This window comes from Pezoporus occidentalis, unplaced genomic scaffold, assembly GCF_034315485.1.
Source record: "Pezoporus occidentalis ecotype Australia unplaced genomic scaffold, CSIRO_AGI_Poc_V1 ctg40, whole genome shotgun sequence".
Classification (NCBI taxonomy): Eukaryota; Metazoa; Chordata; class Aves; order Psittaciformes; family Psittacidae; genus Pezoporus; species Pezoporus occidentalis.
Window position 1 is genome coordinate 849,631 of NW_026915725.1, and position 13,606 is coordinate 863,236.

The 13,606-nt window shown below is 37.8% G+C and overlaps 1 protein-coding gene across 1 annotated transcript in view; it reads left to right on the forward strand.

Moving 5' to 3' along the window:
* Nucleotides 1-1,028: 1,028 nt before the first annotated feature.
* The window catches only part of LOC134171390 (protein adenylyltransferase SelO-like), a 36,992-nt gene continuing 24,414 nt past the window's right edge, over nt 1,029-13,606 (forward strand). The window contains 18 exon segments of the mRNA XM_062633524.1: nt 1,029-1,180; nt 1,182-1,268; nt 1,523-1,538; nt 1,541-1,641; nt 2,382-2,409; nt 2,412-2,447; nt 2,545-2,584; nt 2,684-2,782; nt 6,827-6,891; nt 7,605-7,744; nt 8,056-8,070; nt 9,472-9,492; nt 9,495-9,546; nt 10,281-10,364; nt 11,314-11,443; nt 12,096-12,146; nt 12,228-12,306; nt 12,397-12,522. Coding sequence (XP_062489508.1) covers nt 1,139-1,180; nt 1,182-1,268; nt 1,523-1,538; nt 1,541-1,641; nt 2,382-2,409; nt 2,412-2,447; nt 2,545-2,584; nt 2,684-2,782; nt 6,827-6,891; nt 7,605-7,744; nt 8,056-8,070; nt 9,472-9,492; nt 9,495-9,546; nt 10,281-10,364; nt 11,314-11,443; nt 12,096-12,146; nt 12,228-12,306; nt 12,397-12,522 — 1,212 coding nt within the window. The 5' untranslated portion in view covers nt 1,029-1,138.

Genomic DNA, 13,606 nt, shown 5'->3' on the forward strand with positions numbered 1-13,606 from the left:
ATTGTTCACGGCAAGGAGTAGGTGTGAAGGAAGAATGAAACACGTTTTTTCAGTATATATGTTGTACTACAGCAAGAATTGCATCTTCTTCCATTCGCTGTTTAGATTACTGAGAGAAGATTTCAAGCTGGTTTCTTAGGTTACTTGGTGATAGTCGCTGCACATGGACAGTATATACCATGGTTACTGGTGCACAATGACTTAATGTGTGGGGTTAGCTGAGCTTCTCTGTCTCATATAAATATCTTTTAGGGTGGCATATAACTGAGTGCAATATAAAACTGTTCCGTGACTGTTCTAATCAGTTAATTAAATCAATGTTTAAGTATGTTTTTTATATCTTAAAACTAGCATGCTTTATCAGGTTCTTTAACTGCATAATTCAGTCCTTCTTTTCAAATATCTCAAATAGAGTAAAATTCTTGCTTGCATGTAGGTTTAATGTACATTTGTTCTGGGTTCAGCAGTAGCAGTCATTTTTCTCCTTCTTGGTAGCTGGCGCAGTGCTCTGTTTTGACTTTTGGCCTGGGAACAGAGCTGCTAACAATGATGTTTTGGTCTGGCCAAGGACTTTGTGAGCCTCATGCTCTGCCAGGGAGGAGGGGAAGCCGGGAGGAAGCAGAGACAGGACACCTGACCCAAACTGACCAAAGAGGTGTTCCATACCACAGCATGTCATGCCCAGGATGTAACTGGGAGTTACCTGGAAGGGCTGGTAGGACTGCAGGGTGGGAGGAGGTATTGATCAGTGCTTGGTCGGGCTGGGGGGGGGGGGGGGAGTTATCTGTCGGCTGGTGATGAGGTTACGTATTCTCTCCCCTTGTTATTTCCTTTATCATTATTATTATTGGTGGTAATAGTAGTGGTTTGTGTTATACCTTAGTTACTAAACTGTTCTTATCTCAACCCAGGGGAGTTGCATTCTTTTTTGATTCTCCTTTCTGTCCCTCCGGGAGTAGGGGGAGGGAAAGAAGGGGGGGAGTGAGTGAACAAGCTGCCTGACTGGGTTTAAACCACGACAGCATTGTGGTAAAGAGTCAGGTTTTAATTGTTTCTGAAGTATTTTGATTGGATTTAAGAGAAAAGGTATTAAGAATAATATGATTACTTGTTTTTAAAAACATTTCTTGACTCTTTCATGTTTGCAGATCCTTTTCCAATTGATGTGATCCAGGCAAATTGATGTGATCCAGGTGAGGCGTTGCATTTTTTCAGTTGTCTATCCTACACCCTTTAAATCTAGAGTTCATTTTGTAGCTGTTTCAAAGGCTGGCTATTTTATTTTTTTTTTTAAATTCCTCTCTAATTAATAGAGATTGTTAATACATGTTCTAAAATATACCTTAATATTCATATGCTATTTATTGTGAAAGCGTCTTATCAATACATACTTTAAACACATAGAACATTTAAAACATATTGTCAGATGTCTCTTCATAACAAAATCTGTAGAGAAAACACATTCATTACCACTGAAAATATGACCATCTACAAGTACCATCTGTATTACTTTTTTCTCCAGGAAGTTCTTGAAAATATTTAATGTCTCTCAAAGGGACATCTGATTTTCTTCAGTTTGTCAGTGGTGGGAAAGTGATAGTTGGGTCTCTTCCATTGGCCCATAGGTATGGGGGCCATCATGTAACTGTGGCACTCAGTCTTCCAGGTGGAATTATGTAGGTTTTCATGTGAATTGTATCTTGATAATACCTGTAAGAGCATATGCCTGTGAGTATATATATTGAGGAACATTTTGCTTGCAGATTTGTTCTTCATAAGGGGCTGCAGATGGAAGAGAACTATGATATTCTTTCATGGTACCATGTCTAGTTTCTATGCTTATGTTTATGTCAGGAGCAAATTATCTTTTTAACCTCTGTTAGCTGTGGAGCCTTCTTAGCACCACTGCAGCCTAACAAGCTCCGATTCATGATAGGTATTATCAGCTTAGAGGAGTGAAGAAGGGCAAAGCCTCACTGCAATACCGTGATTACTAAGAGTTAAGTTTCATAAAATTATTCATGGAGAAGAATAGTAGAATTTGATTTGTAATTTCCAATTAAGAAAAAAATTATAACTTGTGTCAGTTTAGAGGCTCATTATACAAAAGAGACAGAGCTGTAGCTGTGCATCATAGCTGGAAGGTAGAGGAAAAACAACAACAAAGGATTATTGGTGTTATTCTTTTTCTGTGGTTTTCTGATTCATTATTGGTGTGGGTGTGGAAATACAGCTTTAGGGATCAACATCTTAATGACTACCTGAGCAAATGTCTCATTATATTGTGTAGATCACAGAGAACCTACGTGTAGCTTGTACTGTTTTCAGTGTAACTGCTATAAATGATAGAATAAAATAACTTGATTTTAATTTTTTGGCAGTTTGGCAGCTGGGCAGGTCAGCTGGGTGATGAAGAGCCCACTTGATCGGAGTATATTCAAGTAGGTGTGACTTTTAAGTGACTGATTCAACTTGGTATTCTGTTTAGCTGGTTCGTGGATAGCTCAAGGTATATTGTTAGAAGTGTTAATGCTACTTTTGCAGGCATGCACTTAAAAGGGTCAGGAAGGACCCCGTGCTCCAGGCAAGCTGCAGTTAATCTATGTACACCCAAAATGGATGTTTTCTCTTTGAAATTTGGTTTGATTTTATGACCTACTCCTTGTTTCTGTATTCTTCATATGAATGGCAATGGAAGAGCTGTGCTTTGTTCTTTTATGTGAGAGTTTTTGTGTAGTGAGGCCATGCACTATCTTGGAATTCCTACAGGCAGAGCTGCTATGTGTTTTTTTCACGGTACCTAGTTTGCAGGTAATTTTGTACCTGAGTTTCAGTGAGCATCAATAAAGCAGGACAGTATTTCTGTTTCCAGGAGGGGAGATCTTTGGTTTCATATGTGTACAATCAGAAACAAATATGCCCCTCCATTTTCACAGATTTTTGGATAAAACTTTGCAGTAATAATGAGCTCCAGCAATTAATCTATTCACTTTTGTCTTTGGTATGCTTTACAGTATTACTTTGTTTAGATACAATATTCTGTACTGTTTCTTTCTTGCAGTGAACTGCTCTTGTTCACTTGTAGAACTGAATTACCTTAATCTGAAATCTGGTTCATTTTGTAAAGAAAGTTTAAAGTGAAAGTTAGATCAAGTGTTTATATCTGACACTAATTTCCCTCTCCAGCTTTTATGATACTGCAATCAGGAGTTTCTTCTCTTAAAAATAATTCAGAATTGTTCTCTACCTTGTTACTCACCAAAAGACCTGTAAAACCATCAGGACTAGACTGCTGCTTTGTAAAGAATAATAATAATAATATCTTTAGCATATGTGGATAATCAGTGAGTCTATTAATACATTTTTATATGGTTAATAAATGAGTCTTCTGTTACACTAGAGCTAAGCATTTGGATGTATTTTTCTAGAATCAGGAAAATATTGAAAGTGGCTAATTCTGTATTGGCATAGTCGTCTAGTTGTAATTTTTATGACTGGTAGGAAAAATGTCAGATGGATAGGTGTTAATATTGGAAGTAGGACTGAATGTAGGTATTCCTTATTTGTGCAAACACCTCTTGAGCAGAAAGGGAGATTTTATAAACAAAAATAATTTAAAACTAATTCTGTTTTAACCACAGAAACATATAATCACAGAATGGTTTGGATTGGAAGGGTCCTTAAAGACCATCTAGTTCCAACTCCTTGCTACAGGCAGGGCCACCTTCTGCTAGGTCAGACTGCTCCAAGCCCAGTCCAACCTGGCCTTGAACACTGCCAGGGATGGGGCAGCCACAGCCTGTTCTAGAAGACCACCAAATTTATCAGGCACAATTTACCCTTAATTGAAGCCATGTTGGTTGTCATCAATCACCTCATTTTCCATGTGCTTTAGCTCAGTTTCCAGGAGGATCTGCTCCATGTTCTTGTGGGACACTGAGATGAGACTGGCTTGTAGTTCCTTGGATCTTTTTTTTTTCTCTTTTTAAAAGCTGGGGTTATATTCACTCTTTTCCAGTCAGTGGGAACTTCACTGGACTGCCATGACTTCTCAAATAGCAGAGTGGCTTAGCTACTTCATCCACCAGTTTCTTCAGCACCCATGGACTTGTGCACCTTCAGGTTCCTTGGATGGTCCTCAACCTGATCTCCTCCTACAGCAGTTCTTCAATCTCCTAGTCCTTGCCTTTGCCTTCTGAGACTTGGGCAGTGTGGCTGGAGCTCTTGCTAGTGAAGACTGAGGCAAAAATGTTGTTGAGTGCCTCAGCCTTCTCCATGTCCTAGGTAACCAGGTCCCCTGTTTCCTTCTGGAGAGGGCCCACATTTTTCTTTGTCTTCTTTTTAACCCTCCTGTACCTACAGAAGCTTTTCTTGTTGCCCTTGATGTCCCTGACCATTTGTAATTCTATCAGGGCTTTAGCTTTCCTGATCTCTGGCTGCTTGGTTATTTTCTCTGTATTCCTCCCATCCTTGCTTCCATGCTCTGTAGCCTTCCTGTTTGTGTTTATGTTTGTGCAGGAGCATTTTATTTATCCATACAGGCCTCCTGGCAATTTTGCCTCACTTCATTTCTGTTGGGATGCATCACTCCTGACCTTGGAGGGGGTGATCCTTGAATATTAACCTGCGTTCTTGGGTCACTCTTCTCTAGGTCATCTTCTTTATCCCATGGTATTCTATCAAGCAGATCCCTGAAGAAGCTGAGGTCTGTTCTGCTGAAGTCCAGGGCAGTGAGCTTGTTGTGTGCCTTCCTTGCTGCCCTAAGGATCTTGAACTTCACAGTTTCATAGTCACTGCAACCAAGGCTGCTCTGGAGCTTCACACTCCCCATCATCCTCTCCCTGTTGGTGAGAACAAGGTCCAGCATAGCCTCTCTCCTCATTGGCTTCTCTGTCACTTGGAGAAGGACATTATTATCACTGCATTCCAGGACCTCCTGGATTGCTTATGCCCTGCTGTGTTATCCCTCCAACAGGTATCAGGGTGGTTGAAGTCCCCAGTGAGGATCACAGCTTGTGAAAATGTGTCTGCTCCTGTCTGTCTATATAGTGCCTCATCCCCTCGGTCTTACTGGTCAGGCAGCCTGTAGCAGAACCCCACTATGTCACCTGTCCCTGCTCTCTTTTTAATCCTAACCAATAAGCTTTCTGTTGGCTCCTCATCCACTCCTCATTAGAAGACTAATGCATTCATTCATTTGGATGATTTTCTCAAAACTAAGCAAACTGATTTTTTTCAGGTGATTGTGTTTAAAATGTCAAGTTTGTTTTGTGTTCCAAGTAGTCTGATATATGTAATCTGGTATTTCAGGCTTTAATGAAAGTAAATGTTCTGCAGAAAAAGCCTGTACTCAATTGCCACATTGCTAGGTGTCTATATTTGCAAAGTGTCTGCAAACCTCTCTAGCATTAATTTTAACACATTTCATTTGTTCTGTTGAAGTGCGGTGTTTGTAAATGACTTTTTTGATGATTTATTCACTGACTTCGCCTTGAGACCCTTTGCTGTTTGCTGTTCATGTAAAACTTTAAATCTGTCTGCATATCAGCAGACAGCATCTGGCAAGGTTATAGCCTTTTTTGGCTGTCTCAACAAAATGTTCAGCGCAAAACCAGTATGAAATTACGCCTTAGCTGTGCACGAATTCTATAGAGTACACAGTGTGCTTTAGTTCTCTGCTGGCAAATTTGTTAAATGCCTGGCTCTTAACTGCTGTACAGCCTCTCCAGACTGTTTGCAAGACTTCATTTGGAAAAAACCCTGCTGATACCCATATTCTTCCCAATAGGGAGCTGTTATACTGAGGCTGGTAGGATGCACTTCTAGAGGTCTTGTCAAGTCTTGGCAGAAGTGTGGGGAAAAGCCTTACGGCTTATCCCAGAACACCCAGCAGGTTGGTTTGCTCTATTAATTTTAAGTACTGTGTTCCCAATGGGGTGCTACAGTTTATGGTTGTACTGCCAAATAAAGAACACTTCTTCATATGGTACCTTTTTAATCACATACTGGGACTATCAGTGAGCAGTGTTATGCATTAGGTCAAAAAAGTGAGCCAATCTGCATAGTTTTCAGAGTGGCCTTTACTTTCGTTGAGCTTGATGTTCATGCAAAACAGCCAGCAGAGCACTTGGGAGTGTAAAGTCCAGCCCTTAAGCTAGAACCAGGGGCAGGGAGGGATATAATCTGTCCTTCTGTGAGTGTTGTTCCAGCTTCTCTGGTGTAAGAGCAATTTCAGTGCTCCATAAACTGTGATTGAGCGTACGTCTGGTCTCCTACTGCCTTTCCTCAAGTAATGTACTTACCAACTATAGGGAATGTTTGAAAACTATTTTTATAGTAGGGGTGTATGTATCTTTACAGGTTTCTGATTGCTAAGGGTCCTAGATCTGTCCCCAAAGTTCCTGAGACCACAGTTTTGGCTCAAGTAAAAGGCAATCTCCATCTGATGCAAGATTTTGGTTTCTAATTTCTCTGTCCTAACTTTGCTGTTGTCCTTGGGGAAATTGTGACTTATACTTGTGACTCATCACACTTATATGTCACTGAGATTCCAAATGAATGCAGGAGTTTTTTTGAATGCAACCGTGTCTGCAAGATGGGGGTAAGTAATTGAAATTGGACAACATTGTATTAATACAAAATAAATGTATCTTGCTAATGAAGCTTGGTAAGCCTCAACTTACTGTTTGCCAGCGTCATTTATAATATGCCAGCAAAAAAAATCCTTCTTTTTATTAAAGAAATAGTTATACGAAATATGACTTGATCTCTATTGTAAATTATTTTTTCCTGAAATAAGTTAATGTTTATTCCTTGCTTGTTACAGCTTAGTTGTAAGTGGTGGTGATGTGTGAAGAGACCAGCTTCATCATGGAAATATTAAGAAAGAGGTAATGAACATATTTCAGAATAATAGGAATAATATGTTGCAAGACTGTAACGTAATTCTCCATTGCAAAAATGAATCTTAATATGTCATCTGTGTGTATTAAAAAGTACTAACTAGGCTTCATTTCATTTATTAAGATATAAAACCTCTTCAGATAAAATCAGTCTGAAAAATGTCATAGTTAAAGAAATGAAGCCCTATGAACAGATCTATTATGACTGTGGCATATGTTTTGTGGGGGTATAATTTTTATTTTCACCTGCCATTACAAAAATGACACTGAAAACTAGGGAAATTTTCCATTGTTCTGATAGCAGTACTAGGATTATGGGAACAATACTGTGGCTGTGCCTCTGCTAGATCATCTACACCTGCTCTGAAAAAGAGTGGGATGACACAGTGTGGGGAAAAAAATCTGCTTATGCTGGTTCTTCCTTTGTTTCTAACGTCTCTGGAGTAACTCTGATATTAATGCAGTACTGGAATTTTGCCTGTGTCTGCTGGTGTAGCAAATTAAGCTTTATCATTAAAATTGTGTTGTAATGTAGTATTATACATACTCATCTGCTGTGCATTAAGTATACTTGCAAAGATACCAGTTTGACTACGCATGTATAAATTCTGTATCTATAGAAACAACAGATGACAGCTTTTACTATGGAACTGTGTTATTTTGCTCATACTCTTGTTTACATTTAAACACATGTCTGTATTTAAGGTGCAATAGTGCTACATCTTGCCAAATCATGGTTTTATACAGGATCCTTAGAAATCTTAGGTCATTCTGGGGGATTGGCCTTACAAAGGTTTGGATTTAATCTTCATAGTAACTATATTATTTTTCTTAACAATCAAATATGTATTAGAATGTGTATATACAGTTGGAATTAAAACATAAATTACTTAGAAAGGAAGATTGCATAATTTAGAAAGATAACCTGATGGTTTTATGCAAGCATAAAAAAGATCTTACCTCATAGGGGTAAAACCACTTAGGTCTGGATCTTACAAAATGAGCAGAGTCTTACAGCTGAAGTAGTTCTGCTAACTGAGCACTAGTGGGGTAGTTGTTTGATTTGGAAAGATTTGTAAATTTAAAGCATAAGTTGCTACATTTCTCATAGTTGCCTGTGAAGCTGAATTAACAGAAATATGAAATAAATCACTGGGATAAGTATGTTGTACAAAGTATTCTCCAAAAACATGCAGAACCACAGAAGTATGTGTGTCAGGCAATTAGCATGACAAATTTTTGGTCTACTGTAAATATTTAAAAGTTGGTCATTTTTCCTCAGGAGCAATACAAATTGTTCTGGGGTGCTTAAAAATGGGCAGCAGATGTACATTGTAGTAACTGATAATTCAGTTTAACTTCCAGCATCTCTCCATACTCTTTTTTTTTTAAATCTCACAGCAGATTTTAGTTTTAAAACTGAAAGACTGAATTAAAGAGCAGGTTTTAAGTTTTGCTTTGGTTTGGTTTGGATTTAAAGCACATGTAAAGATCAATTGTATTTACACAAAATAGACAGCTCCTTTCTGCCTGTTTTGGAGGAGGCCTCACCAAGGCTAGTGTGACTGTGCTTCCTCCTCAGAATTGGTCCTCCTGAGAGAGGATGCTTTGGAGCAACCAGCTAAAATCCAGAGACACTCGGTTGGACACCCTTCTGAAGGTTAAGTGCTAGGTACTCTGATAAAATCATCACAGTTTGAGGAGAATTCAGTGATTTGCCCCAACAATCTGATTAGAAGGTAGAATCTAGACATTTGTGTGTGTAGCCACACAGCCTTTGCCCAGGTCCAATCCTTGCCCAGGCTACTCTACCCCACATGTAGATGGTGCTTACAGCTTCCTGTGTCTGGCCCTGGCTGGCTCTGACCACAAGGGTCAGAGCTCCTAAGTGTACAGGGAGCTCCTAAGTGTACTAAATGTCCGCAGCTCCTCTTTAAAGCTTTGTATCTTCAAAGATGTCTTTTTTAAAAAGTTATTTTCTGCAAGCATGTGAAGAAAAATTATACAAATCTTTTCAAAGTTTCAAGTTTTAGAAGGTTTTTAAATTTGAAATAAGCTTCCAGGCTTTATTAGCTGAAGTTTGTTAATTCTTTTCAGTAAAACTGCTTCTTGAAATCTTTTTTCTCTCAAGTATGTACATTTTCCACCACTTTTCATTGGGGAAATGTTTATTGGGAAGCTTTCATTATCTGTTTCTTTTTTTTTTTTTCTCTTTCTGTTCGGATTTCAAGTGAACAGTGTCCATAAAGTGATGAATTTTCTCTTGCTAATATAAATTCGGTCTATATAGTATATACTCTGGTATGTATAGTGTCTTTATTTCTTCTTTTCTACTCTTTAATTGCTTTTAGGGCATACGTATGTACTTATTTAACCATATATAGCCTTTTCTGGTAAGGCTGTTGTGCAGTTGCTTAACTTAGAATGTGAATGAAAGGTCCTGACAGAGATATTCATTTAAAAATAGAATGTATGACATATTTCTAAAGTGAATCAAATGTTTATGATATTTCTTGTATTCCATATTTTTGATTCAGAGGACTTGATGTAAAAGATGTGTTGATTTTAGGAATTTTTCTCTGCAGTCGTCTATTGGAGACTGCAGATCTGATTGCATTGTGGATGTCTGTGGGGTTTGCACATGGTAAGCTGCAGCTGATAGCATTGGCTTTACAGGAGTAACTTTTAATGGTCATATACTTAAAGATGGCTTTTATTTGTCACTTTGTTCTTCAGTTCTTCTGATGTCTTTGTCTACAGCAGTATCTGTTATGCGTTAATATAGAAAGGTGTTTTTTTTTCAGCTGGAGTACATTCCAGTCCTTCAAATCATGAGTGTTTCTGACAGAAGCAAGAATATAGGAGCAATAGTTCTCAGAATTGTTGGGATAGTCTGATGTACAAAGACCATATGTTAATGTCATATAGAAGTTTAGTTGCTCTGAATTTGATTAAAAACATGGCCTTTTATAGTGAATAGGATACAGTGCTGACCACCTTTCCTTCAGATTTATATTATGAATAAGACAATAGCATTGTCTTGCTAATACAGCACGCGGCGAACTTGCAAGGAAGCAGCTAATCACCGATTTGCAAGACGCTGTTTCAATGCTGTGCAGCACTGAAATGAAAAGGGAACAGTGCCACCTAGGTATAGAAATCAGATGCAAGATAATGCAGTAACAGGTTCTCTTTTTCGTCCTTAAAATACATGTCAGGTCGAGTGAGAGAGACAGCTTGATTTTCTAGAGTCTAATTTCTGAAAGGTAACTGCTCCAAAGTTCTGCAGATTCAGTGTATCTATTTCACAGCAGATTTTATATCGACCACACAGTTCAGGTAGAAGTTTAACTTCTGTTTCTTCTTGTTTAATTGTAGGTGTGTACAATACAGATAACTTCAGTTTATTATCCATAACAATAGACTATGATCCATTTGGATTTATGGATTCTCATGACCCAAGTAAGTGTACCACCTGCTTTTAAATGTATTTTTTTACTTAAAATAAATTCTTTATGTAGTTTCTGTATACGTAAAAACTAACATTATTAGGAGTTTTAAGAGATGTTTAAAGAATTTGGGGGGGGGGGGGGAATTATCAGAGGCCAGTTCCATGGCAATCCAAGGCAATTTTAATGAAATATCACTACTAACCCTATTTTCATAAGTGTTTCCAGTTGAACTTCATGAATTGAACAGATGTTACAACAGAAACCTAGAAAATTAAAAACTCTGTTGCTGTAAACAGCCAAAAGCAAAAGTGTCATATAATAACTTTGCATGCATCATGTTCTAGCTTTATAGTCACAACAATTACATGTTGGATGAAAACAAATCAGACCAACACAGCCATGGCAATGTTTCTTTGAAAGTATGAATTCAGTCAGTCTGGGATTGATAGATATCGGTCCAGTATATACATAAATGCATATTATTTGATTACTCAGATGCAACCTATAAATAATAATCTTCAGAGTCAGTTGTTATCTCGCTGTTTTTGTGAGATTGCAGCCTCAAATTAAGGAAGTCTCATGAGAATAAATGTTATATTGTTTCTATTGTATTTGAAAAACAAAGAAACAAACAAAACCACAGGGCTTTTCTGGTTTTCGATCTGGTGGATTGACCCCAGTTAGCAATTAAGAACCCACTCAGCCACTTGTTGACCCCCCCTTCCCCGCTGCAGGTTGGGGAAGTATATTTATATACTTTAATATATTTCCAAATAATAGATCTTGAGTTAATTCACTGTAAATAAGTAACCTTGTGATCTAATTTTAAATATTTAGCAACTTCAGGGCTTTTATTAGTTTGCTATGTAAATATAACAGTGGATACACGTCAATATTTTAACATTGATTGTTTATTGTAATTACTCTCTTGTGGAAAAGTAATGTTTTGTTTGAGACAGATCTTGTTCCAAACACGTCTGATGATGAAAGGAGGTATAAAATGGGAAACCAGGCAAATGTTTTGCTGTTTAATCTAAGCAAGCTGTTACAAGCTCTAAAACCTTTATTGGATCCCAGGCAAAAGCAGCTGTAAGTAATCCTTAAAATATCTTAATGCTTGAAAGAACTAGTGAGATGGGAGACCATCTAATCACCGTATGCATAGGAAAGAAAGGGATTAGCCTTTAAAAATCTTCTTTTCTAAGTGGAAATTGGTTCTGAAGTAATTATTGGCAGAGTAAGGTTGGAGGAAGGGGAGAAAGGTTTTCATTAGCCATAAATAATAGCAAAATATGACTGGCAGGTGGTCCTAGATGTTCTGTTGTCCACTCTCTTTTCACTAAGGTAGGTTCTTTGCCCACAGTTTTCTATTCTAAGTTTGTCTAGCTTGTTCTCTAAGATGCTTACTGATAAAAACCATGCATCCTCCTGAAGTAATGAGGTAGTATTTTAATATCCTATTGTAAAGATTCCTGATATAAACCTTCAGTTGTGCAGTTTAAACTCATGACATGTTACTCAGTATGAAAAGGATTTTTTCTTCTTTGCAGCAGCTGTTTGTATATTTGAAGCCTGTGAAAGTGTTTCCCCTCAGTCTTTTTCCCACTACAGATCCCAGTAGATTCAGAATAACAATGTTTGTGAGATACCAGTCAGAAGAAGTTTTGTTTAGTGTACAGTAGGATTGTACTCATAATAATATTTTAGTTCCATAGATCTGACATTGCTTTTGTTTTTGCAGAGCTTCCCAGGTTTTGAAGTAGTATGGTGACCGCTATTACATCCATATGCAGTTCCAGAACTCAAACCTCCTTGTCACAATAATATAAATAATATTATGTAACAGTTTCCTTACTTTGTTAGTATTTTTCAGCTTTACAGAACTATTTAAAACAAATATGGGTCTTGGGGAGAATGAGGATGATAATTATTTGATTGCTTTCCTCCTAAAAGTGAGTTTGCTTTGCTAATTTTGTTGGGAAAGTTCTGAACGGATACCACATATTTCAAAACCACTGATGGAATTATCTTTATTTCACTAGCTTATGGAAGATACAAAGGCTGACCTCACATTGAAATTACTTTTCAATGTAAATGTCATTGAAATAATATTTCGACAGCTCAGTGAAACTACTGAAGACCAGTTAAAGGAGCTCCACATTCCTGAGGTATTAATATAATAATCCAATTTTAGGAATAGTTAAATGAGTAAAGCAAGTTGGACATAACCCTGATATAATAGAGGATGTCTCAAGCCATGATTTGTCTGGGAAATGTGTCGTTGTTACATTATTAAGGGACGGGGTGGGGGGGGAGACTCATATATCTGTGTTGTGCTACCACCCCATGTTAAGCCTGTGTCTGTTAATGAAGGATACATTAAAAAAGAGTGCTAATGAAAGATACATTAATGAAGTGGGCTGAAGTCAGATTTTCCACCTCTGGTACAGGTCCAATATGAGCAGTTATAAATATTCATACACAGGTGGGAATGTGATTTCACATTCAAGATGGGTCTGCTAGGAAGAGCTTTCCTCCCACATCCCTTCCTTTTCTTTTTCTTTTTTCTTTTTTTTTTTGTGTGTGTGTATGTTGCTTGAGAATACCTTCCAATAGTATTTCATAAGACACAAGTGAAGTTGGACAGGGATCATAAGGAAAGGTTCAACCTTGGGTCATTCAGACTATTCCTAACATGGGTTTACCAGGTGGCCTAAACCTCAGCTCTCAGGCTCATCCACTTGTCTTGGTATCTAATGGTAAGTGAGATTCCATCTTGTCATAAACTCCTGCTAGAATCTCAGCCCATAGTGGCTGCTGCCCTTCCTTGGACAGAAGATGGGTTCTAAATGTAGCTTGAAGCGTAGGAACACATTTTGTTACTGTGTCCTGCTCAGCTTGGTATCCCATCCCATGTTGCTGCTAACTCAGCCTAAATGTATTCTTTAGGACCAAGTACAAAAGAGATAGAAGTATTAAAACTTCTTACCTGGATATAGTGTAGTCTTTAGAAGTGGAAATATAACTGAAATGGTTGAACTGGACTTTGATGCTAGGTAAATAATCAGTAGATAAAAGTGCAGAGGAGAAATTCTGAAAAGAAAGCTTCTAAGAACATGGTCTGGAAAGAAAACTAGGCCTTTTTTTTCTTTTTTTCCCACGCAAGGGTGTTATTTAGCCCACAAGTTCCGAGTCCCAGAAGTGATGTGGTAAAAGCAGGTACAGTTTTATGCTGGTAGAAAGTTCTATTTT